General features: G+C 33.4%; 4 protein-coding genes across 4 annotated transcripts; 1 reads left to right on the forward strand and 3 right to left on the reverse strand.

Moving 5' to 3' along the window:
* Positions 1-466: 466 nt before the first annotated feature.
* LOTGIDRAFT_231366 (hypothetical protein) lies at positions 467-2266 on the reverse strand. The gene has a single exon (XM_009052731.1). It carries the CDS (start codon positions 2160-2162, stop codon positions 939-941), a length of 1224 nt encoding a protein of 407 aa, XP_009050979.1. The 5' UTR covers positions 2163-2266; the 3' UTR covers positions 467-938.
* Positions 2267-4338: 2072 nt separating this feature from the next.
* On the reverse strand, positions 4339-13139 carry LOTGIDRAFT_231367 (hypothetical protein). Its single transcript, XM_009052732.1, has 12 exons — positions 13093-13139; positions 12256-12894; positions 10833-10896; positions 8636-8722; positions 8144-8218; positions 7806-7858; positions 7464-7549; positions 7024-7108; positions 6464-6601; positions 6180-6246; positions 5687-5808; positions 4339-5451 (listed from the first exon to the last, which is right to left on the reverse strand). The coding sequence occupies exons 2-12, from the start codon at positions 12829-12831 to the stop codon at positions 4993-4995; spliced, it is 1812 nt and encodes a 603-aa protein (XP_009050980.1). The 5' UTR covers positions 12832-12894; positions 13093-13139; the 3' UTR covers positions 4339-4992.
* Positions 13140-14327: 1188 nt separating this feature from the next.
* On the forward strand, positions 14328-15749 carry LOTGIDRAFT_159072 (hypothetical protein; the record flags this gene model as incomplete). The annotated part of the gene is made up of 1 exon (XM_009052733.1): positions 14328-15749. The coding sequence occupies one exon, from the start codon at positions 14328-14330 to the stop codon at positions 15747-15749; it is 1422 nt and encodes a 473-aa protein (XP_009050981.1).
* Positions 15750-17855: 2106 nt separating this feature from the next.
* Positions 17856-24160, reverse strand: LOTGIDRAFT_159073 (hypothetical protein; the record flags this gene model as incomplete). Its single annotated transcript, XM_009052734.1, has 15 exons — positions 17856-18731; positions 18920-19041; positions 19174-19237; positions 19475-19579; positions 19878-19965; positions 20135-20283; positions 20486-20598; positions 20763-21332; positions 21482-21571; positions 21813-21890; positions 22144-22200; positions 22668-22778; positions 23035-23068; positions 23224-23270; positions 23575-24160. The coding sequence occupies 15 exons, from the start codon at positions 24158-24160 to the stop codon at positions 17856-17858; spliced, it is 3090 nt and encodes a 1029-aa protein (XP_009050982.1).
* Positions 24161-24395: the final 235 nt, after the last annotated feature.

Raw genomic sequence — 24395 nt, forward strand, 5'->3', positions numbered from 1 at the left:
ACTTACAGTAAGACAGGTGGACTGGTCCATTAATTCAATTTACCTGGACTGGTCTATCATCAACAGGTGTGTAGGCTTACAGGTAAATAAATGTAATATGAAGTGACAACCTTTGGACTGGGTTTTTCTTGTATCCTGGTCAGATAGGGTCAATTGAGAGTATCTTTTCCTGAACACCTTGTCTTGCAAGACTTATTCCCCTTTCCTTAAAGCTGTTTAAAAGCAGAAATTGCTCTGATTGGCTGGCAGGTGGTGATTCAAAAGCATTGGCCAACCCCAAGACAATTTAACCATTTAAGCTAATAACTAATCTTGGGGAAAATTCTTGATCTGGGACTGGAAGGCCTAGACAATCAAAACTGAATATTGATTTATTCAGGTATGGTTTATATATGATCGCTATATGCATGTATTCTTATATTTTTCATGGAAAGGGGGGAGGGGAAATATCAGAGTAAAATAATGTATGAAGACAATTAGAGTATTTTTAAATAAAAAAAAATAAACACATGACAGTCAAATGTACCACAAAATATTAATCACAGCAAAGCAGATAAAAACTGAACTCAGGAAAAAATCTTTACCCATCATAAATAAATCATACAAAAACATAACTTTCAGTATACAAATAAATAGGTTCTATTTTCATGGTTATTTTGGGGTTTTTTCTTGATACTCTAAATATCTTGATACTCTCTTAGCAAAAACTGGCAAATACTACTTCATTTTTAGCAATGTTTCAATTCACAAAACGGGAATCCTAATCAAGCAAAAAATTAGGATAAATTTTAATAAAAGCAAGAATTCATTTTATACTTGATAAAGATTCCTATGTGAATTGAAAATAAGACAAAATCCTCTTTCATCAAATATACCTTTAAATGAAATATTTCAATAATAATTTGTAAGCGTTCGTTGAGAGAGGCTGATAAAGTTTATCATCTAGAAGACAAATTCAAAGATGAAAACCAGTCCTGTTGGCCTATAGTGATTTGTCCCTGTTTGGTTTTCACTGTTAATGAAGACGAATCACTTCCACCATTGATTGTTCCACACAGTGTGAGCTGAGATTCAGAATTATTGGTAGATGTATTTCTGTCATGTTTAATCGATTCATTTATTTCAACAGATTGTCCTTCAAGATCAAAATATGTAGCCACACTCTCGATTAATTTTATATCAACATTGCCCTGGTTTGCCTCAAAATTAATTTTGCCACAATCTGCCACAAAAACAGCAATGTCTCCTTGGTTGATTTTTCCATGCAAATCACCACTAGCAGAATCTATTTTAATCTTACCACTATCCTGCTCAATATTAGTTGTTCCATGGCAATTTACTAAATGAGTTGTTCCTGATTTAGCTTGGATGAGAGTTTTGTCTGCATAAAGAGACTTGATTTTCACACCTCCATGCTCTGAAGTACAGTTTATATTTTGACCTTGAAATCTGTCTCCTGAAATTGATCCAGAACATCCAGTTTGGAGTTCTATATTGCCCTGTAGTAAAGTCGCACTTATGATGTCACCACTTTGACTGACCACTTTAACGTTCCCACACCTTAATTTCTCAAGGAGACAATCACCTTTTTTAGTTGTAATATTAATGGTGTCTGCTTCAAAACCTTTCACTGATACAGGTTCATCACCACTTTCTATATTGATGTTGAATTTAATGGGGATTTTTATTGAGCATGTCAAAGGCAGCTCAATGCCTTCAGCAACTTCAATATCAACATTAACAATGTCCTTTTTGTCATTAATAGAAACACCCATACCATAGAACTTGTGGAATCCACTTGCTGATTTACTTGGTGGATCGTTGTGGTCAAAAATTTCACATATGAATTGATTCATCTCAGGATAGTCTAAGGGTTTTAAGGGCTGAACGTCTAATTTAAATGGAGATTTTATGTTTATTTTTCCAAATGTTTTCACTTCATAAAAACAAGTTTCAACTTCATTTTCAGGTGTACAAATTGTTGAAAAATATCGAGGAAAGTTTCTAAATGAAGGACCGTTGTCGATGTAAACAAAAGTTGCTGGCGTCTTCCTTGTACAATGATTATGCAAGCTATTCAAGGTTTGTTTAGATGTCAAAAATGGTGTCCTTCTCTTCAATTGTAGACTAACAAGTTTACCGAACCTTAGTGGACCAGCCATTGTTGTTTTTAATACTTGACACAATTTCTAAATAGAATTTCTTGTGATAAACTTTTATTTAAGTAAAAATTGAAATTTAGGAAGCCATTTTGTGATGATGAGTTACTTCCCTTAGATTCATATTTGACGCGGTTATCTAGACCCTAAAGTCAAACTGAACAATTGAATGAAATGGAGTTTTCCGCCCTTCAATGCATAAGGCTTATGCTGAATAATCAGATGATTGACATACTAATTGAAAAGTCCTACATATCTGCAGACGTCTGATAATTCTAATTATTTTATGGGATAGGGCCCTCAACTAGACCCCTTCGCAATTTATCGCTCTTTCGGCTCATGGGGCCAAAAATCAATTTACATGTAATTTTGGCTGCGACGCTGGCCGAAAGAATCATTTGATTGTGCAGAACAGATGTATATTTTAGGCCTTCATGTGGGGCTTATAGTCTCAATAAATTTGTTCGTAAAACTACATATTTCGGGCAAATATTCGTTTATTTCAGTTTAGTTTAGTGTTTCTTTAAGGACTCGATTTACTATCTTTCAACAGTTCGAAACTTGCACAGGCCCCTATTCAAAAGTAGTAGGCCTGTACATATTTCACTTTCACCACAGGTGTTTTGCGAGCTCCACCCATTTTGAGAAGTTAATTCACGTCATTTAATATAATGGTCTGATTCAAGAATAAAGCTGTGTACAACTCTCACAAATATGTCCAAAAGAGACGTTTGCAAAAACGTTCGGGGTCTAGTTGCATAACAGAAATTGCAATGATACCTAGTATAGGGTAGGCTACATTCTGACCACATACAACTGCTACATTTTTACATTTTCCTATTGTGGCCCTAGTATTTTTCCGATACACACAGTAAACAAAGAGTATCCGATTAACCGAGGACGATATTATAAACGAGTTGTACTATGATATTCAGGTATTGTGCTTCGTTTATATCGAGACTGCCAGATGTCAGCTGGTGTGGAGACAGAAAAAAAAGGCCCTGTTAAATGTGGACATGGAACCGGAGACATGACATGAATTGCGCCTAGGAGGGAGAAAATGATAGAACAAATATAATCATCTTTCCAAATATATCTAGGTTTTGCAGGTCCGAGGTATCTAAATAGGTTTTAAACCACCGCACCTGCGAAGATGCGGAATATCCCCATTTAACGGGGCCTATTTTTCTAACTCTACACCAGCTGACATCTGTCCAAATAGCTATCAGATGCTGGAATAGAGGCAGATGTTTCGGTCTAGTGAACACCGAAACATCATGCCTCTCAAGGACTTACAGTCAACTTGTCGGTCTAGTGAACACACACAGCACCCTGGATTGTGGGACAATTTACAAAGGCAGTGGCATGAGCCCGCTTTTACTAAAACCTCGGAAGAGGTGCGAACGAATGTGTTTCTCAAGGACCCTGCTATATCTTATTTTGAGACTTATTGATATTAATTCCCGAATACCAAAAGTTGACATGATCCGACTTTATTACAATTGATTATTATTTTATTACAAATTTTTATTTTTCTCTTTATTTCTCTTGACAATGAGGCCAGGTTTGAATAAAGAAGAGATACACGCGCACGGCACGAGAATATTTGGATTGAATAGTATCCTAGCAGTCGATTAAATATTGTCATGTCATTTTCTAGGCGTATCTGTAATTAACATAAAAGTTATTTATACTATAAGTATAGTCCAATCTTTATATGAATGGTCCTTATCTGCTTTGAATGGAGAGAGATTTCGTCATACTTCTTTATAACACGTTCACAATCTCAAGTATTCTGACTATGCCCAAGGGAAATAACTTCAAAATAGTTAGTTGAATTTTGATGGAAATCTAACTCCCCATATTATGAGCAATCTAAGTTTCATCAAACTCTTAACAACTCTCTTTTTTGCAGTAGGCCAAACAGACAGAAGGTGCTACCTACACAAGCAGTTGAGATATGAGCATTTGTGCACTTATTGAAATATACACCTCAATTTTCATATGTTACATGGTGAGTTCTGAAGTAGGGTAGGGTCTAAAGTGAGTGAAGATTTGAACAAAATATTATTAAAATTCAGTGTCTCTGGTTTTCATAACGAAAAATAAAAGGTGACAATATGAAAGGGCCAATGATAAGTCAGTATTTGATAGCTACTAAAATATAAAATGCTCAAAACAATATTCAACATTTTAATTTCATATTAGCTGATAATACATCAGAATTACATCCAAGTTATTGATCTAATATTCTGAAAATATTCCATTAATACAAATTTCACAGAAATCTGGACATTTATGTTTAACAAATTTCATGTAAATTTTCAAAAATTCATAAACATGAGGAACCAAACCTACTCAAGGCTTAGAAATAACAATAAAAATCCCTGTATCCATACAGAACATGTTAAATTTTCCGTATCAACATTAAAGAAATATAAAATCTGAGATAAGCATTTTACACAATTACTTATTTAACTTTAATAACACAATAAGTACAATAAAACAATAGAGTGGAGATTTACATCCTACTATTTCAATGAACTTAGATGTGAGACAGTCATGTCATCTTCCTTATCTTTTTTAAGTGTTTACATATCTCTAAAGCACAAGCTTGGGGCCTCAATTTTTTCATCCAGTTCAAATGACTAGATTATTTTCAAAGTCACAATCTGCATCACAAACAAGGAGGTATATACCAACAATTAGTCCCATTGTTTAAATACACAGCATATTTACAGCATAAAAATTCTGATTTGGGATATACAAGTATGATACCAGTTGTGCCCTGACAATAATAGTTTACTAAAAGGAGATCGAGTGGAAACACAGATCAGTGAGGACCAGCAGCATCATCTCCACCAGCATCATCCAAAACTTCCATCTCTAGATCATCAGGATGTTCATGATCACCATCATCTTCTGCTGGCTTTTCTTCAGATTCATCTTCAGTCTCTTTTGTGTCTTCCGATGTCTCTTCTGTCTTATCCTCTTCTTCAGTCTTAACTGTGTCTTCTGCAGGAGCCTTTGAAGTCTCTCCATGCTTTTCAGTGTCCTCTGGAGCTTTTTCAGCCTCTGTAGTCTTTTCAGTTGTAGCAGCAGGTGTTTTAGGAGCTACAGTTTTCTTTGGATCGGGTATTGGTTTTAAATCAGTCACAAAGTCTGCTTTTCTTACTGCTTCAATCAGTTTTCTCTCCAGTTGTTGTTGGTCAGTTTCGCCAGACGACAATTTATCTTTAAGGCCCTGGAATCTGGCTCCAATAGCAGTCTCAAACTTTGTTCCGATCATAGACTGAAAATACAAACATTTACTATTAATTTTCATACTCCGGAAAATCGACTAAATTCAGACTAACCAAGGACCAGTTGGTACACAGGATGCTAAGTGAATCTTTGTTGTTAACTTGTTATCCTTGTATGGTTGGTTGTTTTGTTCTGTAATTAAAGCAGGCATGTTCAATACCAGATCACATGAAAATGACTCTTAATTTGTTTTCTTTTACAGACCATATATCCAAAATACTCACAGCAACTTTATCATAATGTGCTTTGGTTTTACAATGATCATCTTTAGCATAGGATTCTTTATTATAAAACTTCTTACATAATTTACAGAAAAATCCTGCAACTGGTACCACATATTCTACTCCTGTAAATAAACAAGAACATTTCTTTGGAGTTCATGGAGCAAAAGGACCACAACCAGGGTATGTCTTTTATATAAACCCTCAGTTCTTCATGCCCTAACTTTGATCACTTGTAATGTCAAAAGCTACAATTCATAATCACTTGATTATACAAATTATACTACAATTCCATTGGAATAAACAGAAAGAATCAAATTATACTCTTTGAAGCGCAAATTCCCGCATATTACTTTCAAATCTTAAAACATTTTTTCAGAATTTACAGAATTCACTCACAAATATGTATAGAGAATGTGCAAACAACTTATGTTGACATGTAGGCCTTGAAAATATTGATTGGCAACTTTAGATGACAAAAGTCTCAATAATTTACCTGATGTGTTAGAGGCAGAATAAGGCTTCAGTTTAGATTCTACTACCAGTTTCTTCTTACTAACCAACTAAAATAAATACAGTTATAGAAGTAATGAAGATTAAAGCTTCTGTTTAGACCGAAACAAATTGCATGCCCTTTTGAAAATCTTAATTTCAGATGTACATAACTCTCAGTAGATTAGCAGACAAAACAGACATAAAATGTTCATTCTGAGAGGTTTTCTACCAACCTGAAATAGAGTTTTATCTGATGTGAAGCTGATATTTGGACAACTATCTTACTATTTTGATAATAAATGATTGAGAAATACCTACAGCTTTATGAAGAGTTGACACCTGATGTTTTTCATATTGAGGTTTTGAGTTGTATCTCTTCTTACTACATAGTTTACATCCTGCTTTACACAAATCAAACATTCTCTACAATAAAACATTTAAACTTAATAACTGAAGTTAACACTTTAACAACATCAGATCTTAATTTCCCTTTTAAATTAAGCTGAGTTGGTAGAACCATTAGAATCCAGGTTTATTTAATTCTTAGTGAAATTTTGGGTTCTGTAGCACAGTTTGTTAGAGTGTTGCTTCTGTACATGAGTCATTTGCTCTGTAATGTCCAACAAATGGTGACTGCTGGTTCTAATCTAAGTCGACTCAACTGTAAATGATTGTATTGTATGTCTGTATTGGCTAGTGTATCAGATCGTTTCATTTACAAACTTCTGTGATACAAGAAAGGCTATTACAGTAAAAATATTAACCGAAGTTCGTAATTGCTTGAAATTGTACAGATGTCAATATATACAGTTGGACAATACTCAAAGTGAATGTTATGAACTTACAGCATGTTCTGGAGTTTTGATATGTGTTTCAAAATCACGAATACCATGTATAGAACATATTTTACAACTTCTTATGTTATTATTTCTGAAAGATTACTTCGTCATTATTACACCATTCCATTAATACGGTCAACATATCGGTACTTAATCAGGTTATAAAAATATAGTCAAAATAGATCTAGTTTTTGAAGAAAAATTATGCATACTTGATAATTTGCCACACAATTAAGAAGTATTATCATTTAACCTTTATCCACTAAAGAAGGAAGTACAAGGGGAGGTAATTCTTACGTACTAAAGCAGTAATAGGAATACATTCTTCAGCACTGACGAAATAAAGATTTTCACTATGCAAATATGTCTGATATGAGATTATAAATTCCTATTGGACCAAAGAGAAGTCAAGATTAGAAAAGATTGTATGACATAATAATACCAACCCTGCAAATTTTCCCCTGAAGCGATCAGATTGAAAAGGACGTCTGCCTCCTCTTGTACCAGCAAATCTTGAAGTTGTTCCAAATGGCTACAAGAAAGAAATATATGTCAGGGTACTACCTATATATTCTAACTTACCTAAATTATCTAAATATCTCATATGAAATATGAAACCTTAATATAACGTGTTTCCTGTTCAGTTTCGCTACAGATTTATGAGATTTGTATAGTACTTCAGAAGATCTTTCAGTCCATTGTATTATAATTTACCCTTGTAAGATATAATAATGGTCATTATTGCTTGAATTTGAATATTATTTAGTAAATATGTTAATAATAGTTACCTTGTTATTCAAACCCACAGGAGGTCTTTTCATATCATGTTTAGGACCAGAAACTGTACAAAACAAAATGAGAGATTAAAACAATTTATATTTAAAATAAAGTTTATAAAATCTTGCTGAAATGTTATCTATATCATACACATGGAATATCAAATGACCAAAGGGATTCAGTCCAATAATACTTCATCGGAAAATAAACAAAATCCTAAAAGCTTTAAGATGTTGATTTTAAATGAGCAAGCTTCAGGAAATTGACAAGTGTTTTGAGTGCATGAAATATCTCTCAGGACAGCTGGTTATGATTACAAAAGAAGATGACAGACAAAGCTATAACTTACAGTGATCCTTTAGTGAATTTTGAGGACAACTCCTCTGAAAATGATTTGGGCTCTTACAAATGTTGCATACTTTTCCTGAAAATCATATTCATGTTTTAGATGATGTGCAAGAAAATAACAAAATCATAATTATAATTGCTCCCATGATGGCACAAGAGAAAGAGTCCACAGGTGAATAAGATTGCTCTTATTGCATTGGATTCGATATTCCTCAATAAAAAGAAATTCAAAGAAATTTGGCCCATGTTAAGGCTCTAAGAACTGGTTCACAAATGTGTTAAAACATCTTTGCAAATTTTTTACACAACTTCATATAAGGCACACGTATAGTTTTAAAGTATTTTCTCAGATCTTTTATTCTCTTGCTCATGGTATCATTGTGTAAAATTTCAATTAAACACATTCCTCCCCCATAAATTACGGAAATGGTTACACCTCACAAATCTGAATGTGAACAACGATATTGCATCAAGGAATTCTATACAGTCTTACCATTATCAATCATAGTATTATCAGAACAATCTCTAGCAAAATGATTTGGACTCTTGCAAATGTTGCATACTTTGCCTTGGGATGGACCTATAAAAAAAAAACATTATAATATTTGCAAATCAAAAATACTGAAATACACTTTTGTAAATAATGCAGATAGATTGATTATTATGCAATATTACAGGTTAAGGGCAAAATATGATATCACTGTAAATATATGTTAGAAATTTTAAATGCAGATGCTTTATATTATGACTTTAAAGTCTGTTAAAGCAGATTGTAAACAAATTTTGAAATTTGTAACAAAAACAAAAAAGTCCATGAAGATATTTTTAAAATCTGTGTGTTCTTCTACAAGATAGGTTACTGTTAGGCATTATCAAGTATGTTTTGGATCAACCTTAGATCACATGGAAATCTATCCAAATTACTATCAATATATTAATGTTATAAAGCTGGCTACCAAGTAGACACAATATAAGCCCAATAACTATTCTGGATAATTGGCAAATAATATAATTCTCTTTCTCCAAAGTGTACTGCAGTTTTCTTAATTATCCTCATAAGAGTGTGTGACTGTTCCTCTTCAAAGCAATCATTTAGAAAGAATCTCATTACTCTTCTATGTTGGTTATCCCATTCAAAAATATCTATAGGATAATAACAGCATTTTCAAAATCTATGATGCTTTGTTGCTAAAAAAAATCTACTTCAACCCAAGGAAAGGGGCCTCTATCAATTTCTATAATCAATGCCATTCCAAAACCCTCAGCAACTTCCATAAAGCTAACTCTGTGCATTTTTATCTTTACATTTTTATCTTTGCATTTCCCACTGGTTTAGAAATCAGTTAACGTTTTTTTACTATTTCAATCTTCCTTTTTTCATCAGTCTTCTGTCTAGCAATGTATCCTTAGAATTCTTTTTTTAATGCTCACCTGAAAGGCATATATTGCTTGCTTGCTTTCTGTTTCACACAATTAACTTGTGCACACTCTATAGGTTACAACCATGGTTTGTAAGTGTCTTCTACTACTAGAATTTGAGGAAAGAATGTCGTCTAAGCTATATCATGAAGAATGAAAAAGGTTGCAATTTAAATTCAGCTGCCATATGTTCATTTTTAATGCTTTGTTTGGTTTTGTTTTTAAAATCAATTTAATGAAATTTTCAAACAACTTCTTGTTTCCAACACTTTATTTCTGAATCAAACACCTGATCTCTTTAATCTTCTGGAAATACTATTACCCTATATTATTTCTGATATTTCTAATCTTTTTGAGTTTAAATCCTTTATCAATCTGTAAGATTATTTCTGTCACAAAATGAATCCATAATATAAATCAAATACAAGTGCCAGCTTTAACTTTTAATTTCTCGTGACAATCGAAATCTCTCTTGGTCTTCCCATTAATATCATAATGTTTATAACATTTTTGAAGATTGTCCAATATTCAGATTACAGATCATGCAATATAGCACAACCTACCACTTTAAACTACAAGTCTCATTCTCATTTTAAATTAAATGAAATGAATGGAGTTTTACGTCCTACTTTCATTCTCATTTTAAGAGAATCTACTGCTTATATCTGTGTTCTTTAACACTTTTCATTGCTACACCTCATTCAAGCCAACATTTTGAAAACAGAACTACAGATTGCATATTCAGTTTTAACTCTACAAATCTCAAAAAATCATTGAACATTACAGACAAATGACATTGTGCTTAAAAAAACAAGCTGTATACCGTGTATCTGTGAATGTAGTGTGCATGTTTAATATGCACCGCTTCTAACCCCCAAGTAAATCTGAAAACTCTCTTTGGTTCACAATACCCTTGGAAACATTTCAATTTCATAATGTAATTCTGATCAAAAGATTTCCGATATGCCATCTTAAATCAAAATATGCATAACTATGCATTCTCCCAGATCAAGATGCAAACATTACTTGTATATCTTAGGCCTTCTTCATGTTAAGACATTAGGGCATGCCTGCATGTGAACATTCACCACTCTTCCGACTTACTCAGTGAGTGGCCACCATAATATAAGCTTACAGTTGACTCAAGCACAATAAAATCTCTTTTGTAAGATAAGTGATCAATCCACTATTTCATCTATTCAGATAAAGAGTGGCATTGAATATTTCCAAGATAAAATGATAAATATCAGAATATCTCATATGTTTAATACCTCCTTTCATATGGCTGCCTCCTCTAGACTGAACTGCTTTATTCCAATTACTTCTTTCTCCCTGCTGAAAATAAAGTCAAGAATGTGGCATATCCATAAGAATCAAGTTTAGTTCAACATCAAGGCATTGACATTAGATAAGCCTGGGCATGTATTGGAAACTCTTATCATTTTTTGTGATGACAATGAATTCTTGAAATAAGGAGCTTAAAATAAAATTTCATTTTCTAATGAAAATATTTGAATACAAACAATAACTTTTTTTGTAGAGTGAAAGTTTTTCTGGGAAACTGGAATGAAATTTCAATTGACCACCTCAAACCAACAAGTCAATCATCTTCTCTTTGATGAATAAGAAAGAACAATTGGATATCTAATTTCTAAAATCTTGTAAGAAATTAATTTATCTAATGAATTATTCATACAACTCCTGGATCTCTATTTCTAAATTTTTTTGACTCATTCATTCATGAGCCTTTCAAGCTATCTTCTGGTACTCTAAGACAAAGCTTTTTCTGCTATGCAAATTGGTCTATGGTTATAAAAATATTTGAGATGTTTCTCAGGTATTCCTATGGTTATTGCTCGTATCACTAGCTAGGGGTACTAACAACCTAGATTGAGAACCAAGAACTGCCAAGGTAGCTATCCAAAGACAGTGAATAAGGAACTTTTCTTGGTGCTGAAAAATCACAGCCTTCCTGAAAATAGTAATTTCAGTCCTCGGCTCAGTCTCATAACTTTAGACATTAAGTCCATGCACAATGTTTTGTATAGAGAATTAACAATCATCATTGGCATCAGCTTTCAAAAAATAGCTCAACTATTTCATGGACCACACTATATTCTTTTGTCAGAAGATTTTTCGTAGGCAACTGCCTCTTTAGTTATGATTAAAATAACCACCAGAATATTTTCTAGTACTGACATGCATTTGTGATGTCATACTGATAAATCATAGTCAATTGCTTTTGACTGTTTATTTCCAACTGAGTTCTTTTCAAAATACTGTATACAACAATATTGTATTAACATGTAACAACGACTTATATCAATCAAGATACAATAACAGTCTCCAAAGTTTAATCAGAAACAAAGCATTACTTGAAAGTTCTCAAATTGTACAGAATCATTGCAAATGAATAGTTGCAACCACCGGCATGACTTTAAAATAAGATTTGATGCTTAAGCTTATACCTAAGAATAGAAGTTGGCTTACTGGAAAAAAAAAATGGCTAGCTTTTAAATCTGAAAGGAAATGATTAATAAAGAAATTGACATAATACAAAATTAATATACATTAGTCAAAAGGAGAGACTTGACATGTGCAAATTTATAATCATTAACTGTTTCAGTCAGAAACACCACATTTGCCGGAAAACATTCAAACTCAATCTAAGCATATTTAGGAAACAAGACTTACCTCAATTTCTTTAAATCTTTTTGGTGGAGGACCATCATATCTACTCTTGTCCATATCATTGTTAAATTCAAACTTTCTTCTCGGTGATCTGGTGTCCGGTCTCCTGTCCATTGGACCCATATGTAGCCGTGGAGGTACCATATTTCTCCCCATCATTGGGGAAGGACCCGGTTGATTTCGGGCCATCATATTGGCTTCTATGTTTTTCAACATTTCAGATTGTTTCTGTAAAAGGTTGCTCGTTATTGCTAGTTGTTGTTCTCGTATTTTCAGTTCTTCTGCCATTTTCCTTTTCCCTTCATCTTCCATTCTATTTCTCTCAAAATCTCGTCTCTCAGGTTGACGGCCATGGTTATAATCAAACTCTTGACTACGTCTACCTAATGATTCATTTCGATCTCTTCTATCTATTTCAATTCCTCTTCGATCACTCTCCAAACTTCTCCTCTCCCTTGGTTGAGGTCTGATGCTATCTCTGGGGTCTGGAGGAAGTCTACTGCCAGACAACATTCTCTGATCAGAGTATCGACGGCCTGGGGATGTTGCAGGGATACGATACCTATCATTTGAATACATTTTATTTCTTGATTTAGATTATTCAATAACTGTACTGTTACTCAAAACTTTTACACAAATTCTCTGAAAGAATAATACATAATAATTGAATCACTTCTATCACGAAATATAGTGTTGAAATTTCTTTTTACAGTTGCAGAATTTTGAGACTACAAATGAGCGACAATTCAGGATAATCATTTGATCAATTGGATTGTGTATTGTCGTGTTTCTATTAGGATCTAGTTCAACTGCAGAAAATAAGTTATGCAAGACACCTACAAAGAAACTGGAAGATCACTTCCCAATATTTCCGTGCAATTTTTTCATGTCTTTTCAATGGCTGCGTACAATTGACAGATTTTTGTTTTGTAAAAGGTTTATTCGAAAACGAAGAATTTATGAAGAAAAAATTTTCATAAGCATAAGGGATTGTCTAACCTGAATAATTTTTGCAGAAAAGATAAGCTCAGTCTAATGCAAATTCTCATATTTCATCGAAATCCATGGATGACAAAGAAGTATGTTACCGGATTCAAAGTTATATGGGTTGGCCAAGCAGTGTAAAATGTAGATAATATAGACACCCGAATGACGTAAGTCGTGCTGAAGTATTACCAAGTTGATTCTGTTTCGGGCATAATTTACAGTGACAAGTGTTTCTTTAAATATCATTGAATTGTATTTTCCTATAGTTTGCAAAAGGAAACCTTCGAACAGCAACAGAAAGTGGGTGGCAACTTGAACTGCATGTCAAGTTTTCCGCTACGTGTTGCATGGAAATCTGAAGGTCCTACCTACCAGCTAGTGGTTTTCTCACTCTGATCGTAAATTGAGATCATTTTCGTATAAATATTAGCCTCAAAAGGTTATTATTGATATCTAAAGTGGCTATGCTTTGATTTAATTGGCTACATAGGTACTAGGCCTAATACGAAACTTGCTAACCCATTTATTGCAGCCTATTTATTTTGACGGCAGTAACTATTTACCACGAACGTGGCAAATAGTCCTGAGCAATACACCTAGGCCTACAACTGCTGTCAAAATAGCTTTCAGAAGCTGGAATAGGGTTAACAAGTTTCAGACTAAATAATCACGGACTATAATGTACAGATGGTCAAATGTGGATTTTTACTGCTAAAATTTTGGAATTTTTTGTTCAAATTTCTTGGGATCGTTTCAACAAAGCAAATTCGTTTTCCTAAACTGCCTGTGATTTCTTTGGGCATACAGTCCATGAAAATAATCTTAACGACTCGATTAAACCAGTGAATTAAGAGATCATGTCTTGAATCGTTAGAATTTGTTGGGTGTGCCTCAGCGAATTGTAATTTGGTTTAATTGTTCTTATCTCCAAAGACGTCCACTCAGGCTGCACCAGAACATAGACCAAAGTAACCTAATCTGTGGATTTTGCTTGTACTCGCCCTACTGCATGATAGGGTTATTTACCACTACATGAGAAGCTTTCAATTTTAAATTTATTTCCAGGTGGAGAGCTCAGCTGGAACATAATGGCAACTTCACGTCCAACACCCTGTCATCACGATGGAGAGGAAATAAACCCGGATTTTAAGATTGAAGTAGCTCATGATGCAGACATCAATAAGGAATGTCAGCTTTTACATACTGTGGAATGCGACAAGAATCCTGGCCATAGAGGATTCATTGCCTTTAAGGATTTAAAGTTAGAAAACCTACCCATGGAAGACCGACATATTGAGATATTTAATGAAATAATAAAACAAGGTAAAAGAGTTGTTCGGATTATCGTAGAGAAAAGGAGGAATGGAATGACCACGCAGAAACTGGGGACAGGCTTTGTGATTAAGCTCAATGGTAGATATTTCATGCAAACGAACAATCACGTGATCAAGTCTGAAGACGAAGTCAAAAATTGCATTGTAGAGTTTGGTTACGAATCGCCTGATAGATCTGGTATATTTAAAAGTCGAGGTGTCAAACTTATATGGACTTGTCCTATGAGAGATACTACTTGTTTTCAGTTTCACCCCGAACCAAACAACTTGAATGAGCTGGAGATCATAGATTACAGTGCCTTACATCCCTCACTTGCTGTGATATACAAGGACAATCGTAGTTCTACTTATAATACAAGTTATATTAGTCAGAAATCCTTACATATTACTAATGCTAATCTCAACGATCCAAAAATTAGCATGGTATTTTTGTATTATCCGGAAAGTTTCTTCAATAACATCACCAGTTCATATTTTAAATTCCAACCGGTTCCCCCGAATATAGAAGAGTTAACTGGTATTGAAATTAGTATCAAGGAGGATGGTCAAAATTGCAGAGTCATACCCGGTGAAATTATTAAGATTTGCGATGAATATGTAATTAAAATATCGGAAAGTATTAGCCAAGATATAGTAAGGAACTGTCGACTGATTTTGAACGGCGAAGTTATTAGTCACGGCTCAATACTTTACTTCATGCAAATCCAATCTAGCCTATTCTTCAGTCGTTTTCGTGGCGTTGACTTCCAAATATACATGGAGCAGTACCCAACTTGCGTATGGGTATTTGATTTTAAGCCAAAACCAAAAGGAGCCGAGAAATATATTGAAATGGTGAGCTCCTCCACCGCTAACAATGATAATACGTGTTGTATAGGCCACCCTCATGGTGCCGTAAAAACTGTTACCTTTGGAAGATGGTTGGGATCTTGTACGGAGAGATTTGATAATCAAGGTCGCCAGATAGTTCACCCAGATGAAAATTGTCAATGCAGGGAAGTCAAATGTGTCAAGTATTCATGTAAAACGTGTCCCGGGTCCAGTGGATCTCCGGTATTTATCTTAAGACGATGGCTGGACGTGGGAAACTATGGCCATTTCATGGGGTACAAAGTAGAAGATATGACTGTCGACGGTAAACAGATAGAGAATATCAACTTAGCCTGGACAACTTGAGCTCTATTTTCGAATGACTTGATAACATGGAATTCTTTTTCCGATAACATGTAATCTATTCTAGCGATACTATAAAGTCTCCCGTATGCTCGAATATACTTATATAACTTATGTATTGAAACCTCCAAAATTATATTATGTCTTATGGTGTAATGCATGTCACAATTTCTATGCAAATAAAATGAAAATAAGGGTTCAAAGCCATTATCTTTGCGATACGCTTTACTGCGCTTGTGTTTTAATGGAATCATCTTTCAACAAAGCAGACTATAGACTATGCCCCTGGTTTTTCCGATCTACTGTCGGGAGCCTTCTTGCTAATCCTTCCATCATACATTTCCAGAGACAAAATTACAGCATTACCATCTTGGCGGAATATGTAACATTACAACTGTCTGTTGCCTGTATATTATTTACGAGTTACTCGCATGTGTTCATATTTACAAAAGATTTTTCAAAATATGGCTACATTTTAGCGTGTTGATTGGTCAATTTGCAATTCACGTGACATGATGAATATTTATTATTTCGGGTCCAAAGCGAGATGTGGGTGCTGAAGGGAAGTGTACTAGAAATATGAAATAGTTTTCGTTAAGATGCAGTGTAGATATTTCGATTGTCTCTCATTTATCACCATCCCAGAAAACTGCGACCACGTTACCAGCAAAACAAGATTAGTTCAAGAATGGAAATACCATTTGATGAATATTGAAGTCAAAAAATTAAAAGCACAAAACCCATGAAAATGAGCATATTTGTGTATCTTTATTCAAACGTAACTAAATTTTACAATATTTACACTTAACAAGCAAGCGTAATCAACAATGATAGGCTATAAATGAACAATGGTCAGGTATTGCCATTAGGATTTGTATCAAATACAAAGTCAAAAGAATTGACTAGTTGTCAAATACAAAAGAAGACATAACATAATGATTGTATCAAATACATAAAATACAAAAGAAAAAACGTAACTAGTTACCAAAATACAAGATGCATGATACACTATATATGTATCACCAACAAAAAGATACACATTGAAAATAAACAAAGTAACCAATATAAATGAACAGTGAACACATTGCCATTAAGATTTGTATTGAATAAGACTTGACTAGTCATCAAATACAAAAGAAAAACTTAATCTAACGGTCACATATTGCCATTAGTGAAATGGTCACAATGCCACAAAATCAAATACAAGATACACTCTCTGTATCACCACAAAAGATACACATTGACAATAAATTAATACATGTATCCAATATAAATGAAGAGTGAACATAGCCACATATTACCATAAGGATCAAAAACAATAAAAAAACTTAACTAGTCATTAAATCCAAGAAAGTAATATTATCCGTATCCTCAGATAAAATACATATATATAAGTCACCAAATTCAAGGATACACTGTATGTATCCACAAATAAGATACACATTTACAATAAAAAAAAAGGTGACGGAAAAAAAGAAAAAAGAAAGTGACTAAAATATACATTTAGTCAATATGTATACACATTGACAACAGACTGGATAGCATTTATAATGAAACAGAAAGTTATTATGTGACTCGGTCATTTGGAATACACTACATGGATAACTGCAGGATATACATTGACAATATACAAGGTAGCAGAAATAATGAAAATGAAAGTGACTCATATAGTCACTCGGAATACAATTAGTCAATATAGATACATTAACTGTATCAACAGAGAAGAGCCCCATTGACTCCGATTACAGATGGATATATCGACAATAAACAAGGTTAATGAAAAAGACAGTGACTAAAATGATCACAAGTCAAGATCAATACAATATCTGGATCATCAGAGAAGATGTATTTAATAGGAAAACATAACAATTTGTACCAAATACATACAATACATAAAAAAATACTTAACTACTCACCAAATTCCATATGGATACGTTACCAGAACGATGCACACAAAGGTGAAACAGGAAGTGACTAAGAGACTAACAAATAGTCACTTGAAATACAATTACTCAATACAAGAACTGTATCACTAGTGAAGATACATTAGAATACATTTGGACAGTAAAGTGAGTAACAGGAATAATGAAAAGCCAATATATGTCCTAATCAGTCACTTAACTCAATATCAGAGTCACAATCACCACATAAAATCTCATCATCTTCATCATCAGTTAACAGCATATCAGCATCTGTGGATTCCAACTTCTCTACTGGTACTGTAGGACTCTTTGGCATCTTCTTTGGTACGCAAGACCCTAGTGTGGACCCCCCAGTTTCAAGAACTCTGTCATGCTCTTGAATATTGGGAGATATGATTTGGGAGCTTGATTGATCAAAATTAACATTCAAAGACTTTAAGGGAGTGAAATTTTTTATTTCCAAATTATTTCGTTGATCTATATCAAGCTTTGAATCTTCATCCTTTGCAACATCTTCAAAAGCTTTATTGCCTTGAGAAACAGATACACTTCTTGATGCATCTAACGACATTAAAATATTCTCAGTAACTGGTGCAGAAGAGCCATATATTACATGGGTATCACCTGCTTTTGAAATATCTTCACTCTTGTTTCGTACTATATCTGAATTTATTTCTTCGATGTTTTCAGAACTAGAGATATTACAAGACTGCTTTGGAATCTTTGATACACAGTCACCTGTTTCACCTGCATCAGAAATGTCAGTACCCTTAACTTCCTTTACACTTTCTATGAGTACATCAGAAACACATGACTCTTTTGACACATCTGATGATGGATCAGTGTCCTCCGTGACAGTCTGTGGAATTTCCTTCGATTTTGGTTTATTTTGGACTGGAGACTTGGCACTTGCTAAAGGTTTCAGATTGGTAAAATCGGCCCTAGCCAACACCTGAAAAAATCTTGCAGTCTCTCTTTTTGATTTTATATTTTTCTGCATTAATTTACAAAGTTCCAGAAATTTGGCTCTGATAGCAGTTTCATACTTAGTACCCAGAACTTCCTACAAGAAAAACAAATTTTCTTTCAACATCAGCATCAACATTACCTGCCTTAGCAACAGCATTGTTAGAAATATCATCCCATTTAACTGTCAGGCTTCTTATCCACAATAGCTATACTTGAATACAAGCAGATATTCTAAAGACAACAAATATTTCAATACTAAAATCACCCAAACTTTCTACATACCCCAATTTTTTCATGGTGTTCTTTGGATCTGCAATGATCATCTTTAGCAAAGGATTCTTCAGTATAAAACTTCTTACATAATTTACAGAAATATCCTGAAACTGGCACCACATATTCTACTCCTGTAAATGAGGAAAAGTCAAGATTATTCATATAATACAATCAGCTAGATTTCAATGTTACATCTTTATATAACTTTTCAACATTAAAATTTTTGAGCAAAAATGAAAATGAAATATATCTAATTGCTTTACCTGCTACTTTGTTAGCTATTTTAGCCACTTTTGAATTGGATATTTGTCTTTTCTTTTGTAACAACTGAAATAGAGAGCATCATAAAATACTAACACCATCATCTTGTATCTGTCTTTGAATATTTTCTGATCATACATGTTGTCTCAAGGAAATCTGAACCACTGATATTTAGAGTTGCAAGTTTGTTTTATACCTTTGTTTTTATTTGATGAAAGACTAATCCGAAAACTAAATTTAACTTGAAACGTGATACAGGTATATATAAACATTAAAAATCTTATGTATAAGAAAAATACTTACTGCCTTATGTAGTTTTTCTGTATTATGACTTGTGTACTCCTCAAATGTTTTAAATTTAACTCTGCCACACATCTTACATCCTGTCTCACACAGTTCACATTTTTTCTACAATGTAAAAGGTTAAAGTTAATATACCAATCTGAGAACATAACATATAATCAGGAACAATTTACAAGTCTATTCTTCAGAAAAACCCCTTTCATAGGAGATATCAAATAGAATATAGTTCATCACATTGTCTGGAAAAGGGGATCATATTCAAAATATCAGGATTTATGTACTTATAATTCAATAATAAAGGTAACCCTAAATGATGTGATATTGATTGAACGTGTATAGTATGCCCAGATCTATGATGTGATATGATAAAATACTTTCTAATATAACAAGTAAACAATCTTACAATATGAAGTGGAGTTAGTTTATGAGTATTTATCTCAGATTGTATCTTACTGGTAAACTGACAAACATCACAAGTCATACCAATCAACCTGAAATATAAAAACAACAAAAAATTCATATATATTACAAACATTTCAAGGTTTTAGCCAATTTTACTCGACATTTGTTTTTAAAAAGATAATTACATTAATCCGATCTCTAGATACCCATATTATTGAGCCAGACTTTACCAGCAAGAAAACTTCATTTCATACTCACTTTGGTTTTTCTACTTCCTTCGTAGAGTCTTTCATTGGATGTTGATTTTGAGTAACAATATCACTGTGAGATTGATTAGAATTAGAATAGTGACTAGAACTCATATTTTCCTGTTTATCAGGAACTTTATTACTGGAGGAATCAACTATCTGAAAATATATAAAAATCAAGGTTGACATCAGTTTTGGACTATTTTCTTCAACACAAAGACTGTTTGAAATATTAAGGAGTTCATATTTCAATTCACACAAAACAAAAGTAGGATTCTGTACAAATTTTGGCCTGACAGAAATCTATCAATTAGACTTTTCAATAGATCAATGACAAGATAATTGTGCTTTAAATTTTTACCTTCTCTGCTGCTTGTCTTTGTTCAGCAGATTTCTTCTTCTCCCTCTCAGCTTTTCTAAGATTTTCAATATGGCGTCTATATTTACCCATGCTAATCATATGTTTTGGGTTGTCTGTAAAACAATAAATATTCCATCATCATTTAGTTTGGACAGAATGTTAGATACAATATCCCTTTGTGGTGACAAAAAGATTTAGGGCAAGTGAAGTACAAACCAAACCAAACACAATCATACTTTTTCCATCTATAAAATAAAACCATTATACATGAACTTACTTTGAAACTTTTCCATTTCTTCAGCAATATCAAAGTCTTTTTGACCCTGTACAGGTTTAGCTGAAGCACTTTTTACAGTTTGTTCCCTTGCTATAACACTGTTGGTATTGGAGACACAAGATGACACAGTACAAATGTTTTTGGAAGGATTGTTTGTTTTAAGACTAGCGTCTTTGGCTGCATCATTCGATGAAACACTAGTAGCATTGATATTCTTTGTGCTAGTATTTTGGACTATATTTTTACTATTAGCACTACCACAACTGACATTTACAGATGCACTACTTGTTAGTTCCTGACTATTTACATTACTTGCTATTGATACTGCACTCCTTTTCTCTTTTGTTGAACTACCTGTACATTTCTTTGCACTACTTTTGTCTTTTGTTGCCTCTGATTTTGCACTCTGTTTTGTTGTTACACTTCCAGCCACTGCTAGTGTAAAACTATTTTTCATTAGTGGATTGCCACATGCAATTGATACCAAATTTGATGGTGTAATATTGTTCAGTGTATCAGAAGTGTCTGGTACAGTATCCACCTCATCTATACTAACAGTCTCTGTTACTTCTGAAACAAATGGTCCAAATCATCAAAACATTGAAAAAAAAAAAGATGTATCTCAATATTAAAACCAATTAATATTCTATTGAAATAGGCTTATAAATATATAACTTTGCTTGACTAAACTATACAAAACAATTGAAATAATCACATACCTGCTTTCTTTGATTTTTTGATTTGAGGACAATTCTGAACTCTATGTTCCTCAGAGTTACATCTATAGCATTTGATTGATTTCATCTTTCCTGAAATAAATTGCAGACAGAGGGTGCTTAATTCTGACTCTAAATCAGTCTTTATTTTTTGAGAACTGCCTAAGCAAAACAATGATCACTCCTTCTATTGATATTAATTGAAAAACCAAAATTGACTTCACAATGCTTAGAAAAAAACATTATTGATGAAAACTGGGAGAAATCATTAAGTTCCATTGCCATTTTCATGACAATTTCACACTGTCTCCTTTAAAACAAGCTTTAACTATACCTGGACAATTTCTACAATGATGACCTGCTGTATTACAGTTAAAACACACCAATCCTTTTGATTTTCCAAGCTTCTCAACTAAAAAAGTCATAGTTTAATGCCTTTCTTCAATTATTTTTTTCAGTGAAGGAGAAGGTTTTCAATCATTAGCTTTGAATGAGTTGAACACCTTTTGATAATTTGAGTATATTTCAAATACCACTTTTAATAATTACTATATATATATATCTTTTCAATGCAGAACTGAGAGACACCAAAAAGGAAAGATGTATTTGTATTATAACAATTGTTCTCATTATAGGTAAAAGTTTGATAATTATATCATTGTTACCTAATTTTGGACACTGTTCCTTTCTATGACCAATTACTTTACAATAAAAACATGTAGCTGAAACACAAAACACAGTTCTTAAGAGATATAGACAACCAATCTTATACAACTCAATATCTGCTATCGTTCTCACCTTTCAGATTGAAATCCAAATTGATGATGCAATAACACTATCATACTTGTGGAACCTCACTGTTATCTAAACCTACTCGGTTTCCCAATAAGCAGGTTATTACAAACTGTTTCCTTCAAAAGGACAAATAAAGTACACGCTGGGTTAATAGCCTGGTTTCCGTTTGTGGCCTTGTCAGTGATGAAGGTTGGAGGGACTGAAAAATGCATCTTGTCCTTCAGATAGGACAATTAACTGCAGCCCCATGTGCTACAGCTGATACAGACCAATCAACAGTTGAAAAATCGCAAAAGAGTAGGTTAATGCTGCTGTTCTGGCACTACATGGCATTGCTCGTCATCATTAGCCTATGAGATGCAATAAAATGAGACATGAAATTTGAATAACATACCATATAAACTTCTTTTCTTTAACAATGGACAATAAGCTATTTCATGGCCGGTTTTCCTACATTTTTCATAAGCACACTTTAAATCTGGATTCTTTCTCTCCAAATCTATATCTACAATCAGTCAAATTCTATAACAAAACTACATGTAGACCTACTTAAATTTATGTGAATTACTTAAAATATCTGATGCATTGGTATTTAATTTTAATGAATGAAATTACATATTTTGACTAAAAAAACATGCAAAATAAAATTTGCCCACATGCATGTGCATTTGGCCAATTTCGCTTCTGTATTCTATACTGTTTATGGAATTTTGACAATTATCATCTAAGACTTTTAAAATAAAAAGATTGAGTCCACTTACCAGTTATATTAATTTCAGTTGCACCAACACCAGTCTGTAATTATATCAAAATGAGTTTAGAATTAAAAAGGACAAATTGTGGCAGCATGAATTGCTAAAGGTTGAAGAGGACTTGCATTGCTAGACACTTTTCACACAATAATTACTGTGGTGGAACTAAAAAATAAATAAAGGTTGTGTATTTCTAACCTCTGTTTTAGCTTTCTTACAAGCAGGTTCTTCAACAATTCCTATTACTGAAAATATAATTATTACAAAATCAATGTCAATCTATTCAGAAAAGCCATTTTATTTGCAAGGATATCACATCTTGTATCTTTTTATACAACATTCAGTCTTGATAGCCTTAGATGTTGTACCACAAATTACAATAACTTAAGACGTACATGCTTTTCATATCTTATTGAATTTGTCTAGGCCCAAAGATATTTAAAAACTAATTCTTGAACATCTACTATCCCTTAATTTCATTTTAGGTGAGCTTCTGTCTGAGTTTATATTCACAATATTATGACAGTTAAGACATACTGTACCATATACCTGGTGGGGGGACCATTGTAGAATTATAACATACATCAGAGGTGGTGTTAGGTTGATTGTACTGATAATATGGTGGAACTATTGTATTTAATACAGGAACTGGATTCATTGGGGGGTACTGCTGTGAATACTGGTAATCTGTGTGGATAGACTGTTGATAGACACTCGTAGTCAACTGATTATACATCGAGGTTTGACATTGTCCCATAAGATATGGCATTGACATTTGACTCGGTCCCAATACATTTGCTTCAAGATTTGCTAGCATCTTGGATTGTCTTTCTAGTAACTCGCTTGTCTTTTGAATTTGTCTCTCTCGAATATCAAGTTCTTCAGCCATCTGTCTTTTCCTCCCTCTTTCCTCTTCAAGTTCTTGTGCAATATCATAACTCCTACTCCCAAGACTTGAATCTCTGCTTCCACTTCTTCTGGACCGGCTTCCTATCTCATCAATATCATACATCTGGCTTTGTTTCTTATCTTCCATTCTTTCTCGATAAACTTCCTCTTGAATTTCTCTTTCTCTCCTTTTCAACCTGTTCATCTCTTCCTCAAAGAAATCACCGACTTTTCTATAGCCTGCCATCTTGAAGTTCTGCCAAGTTCAACTGCATTTATTAAGAGTCTCCTTTTATTGTCATGTTGTGGTTTGATGACAGTACTTAATTCATTGGGGTAGGGCTACCAAGTATTAATATCCGTACTAAACAGAGATGGCCATGCTGATATATATGGGCTTGAAATTCAAAAGACCAAGGCAAGGAAAGGGGAGATCACTGTATACCGTCCCTGTTAAGCACTCAACGGCAGCAATTCCTCGG

This window comes from Lottia gigantea (genome assembly GCF_000327385.1).
Source record: "Lottia gigantea unplaced genomic scaffold LOTGIsca_19, whole genome shotgun sequence".
Taxonomy (NCBI): domain Eukaryota; kingdom Metazoa; phylum Mollusca; class Gastropoda; family Lottiidae; genus Lottia; species Lottia gigantea.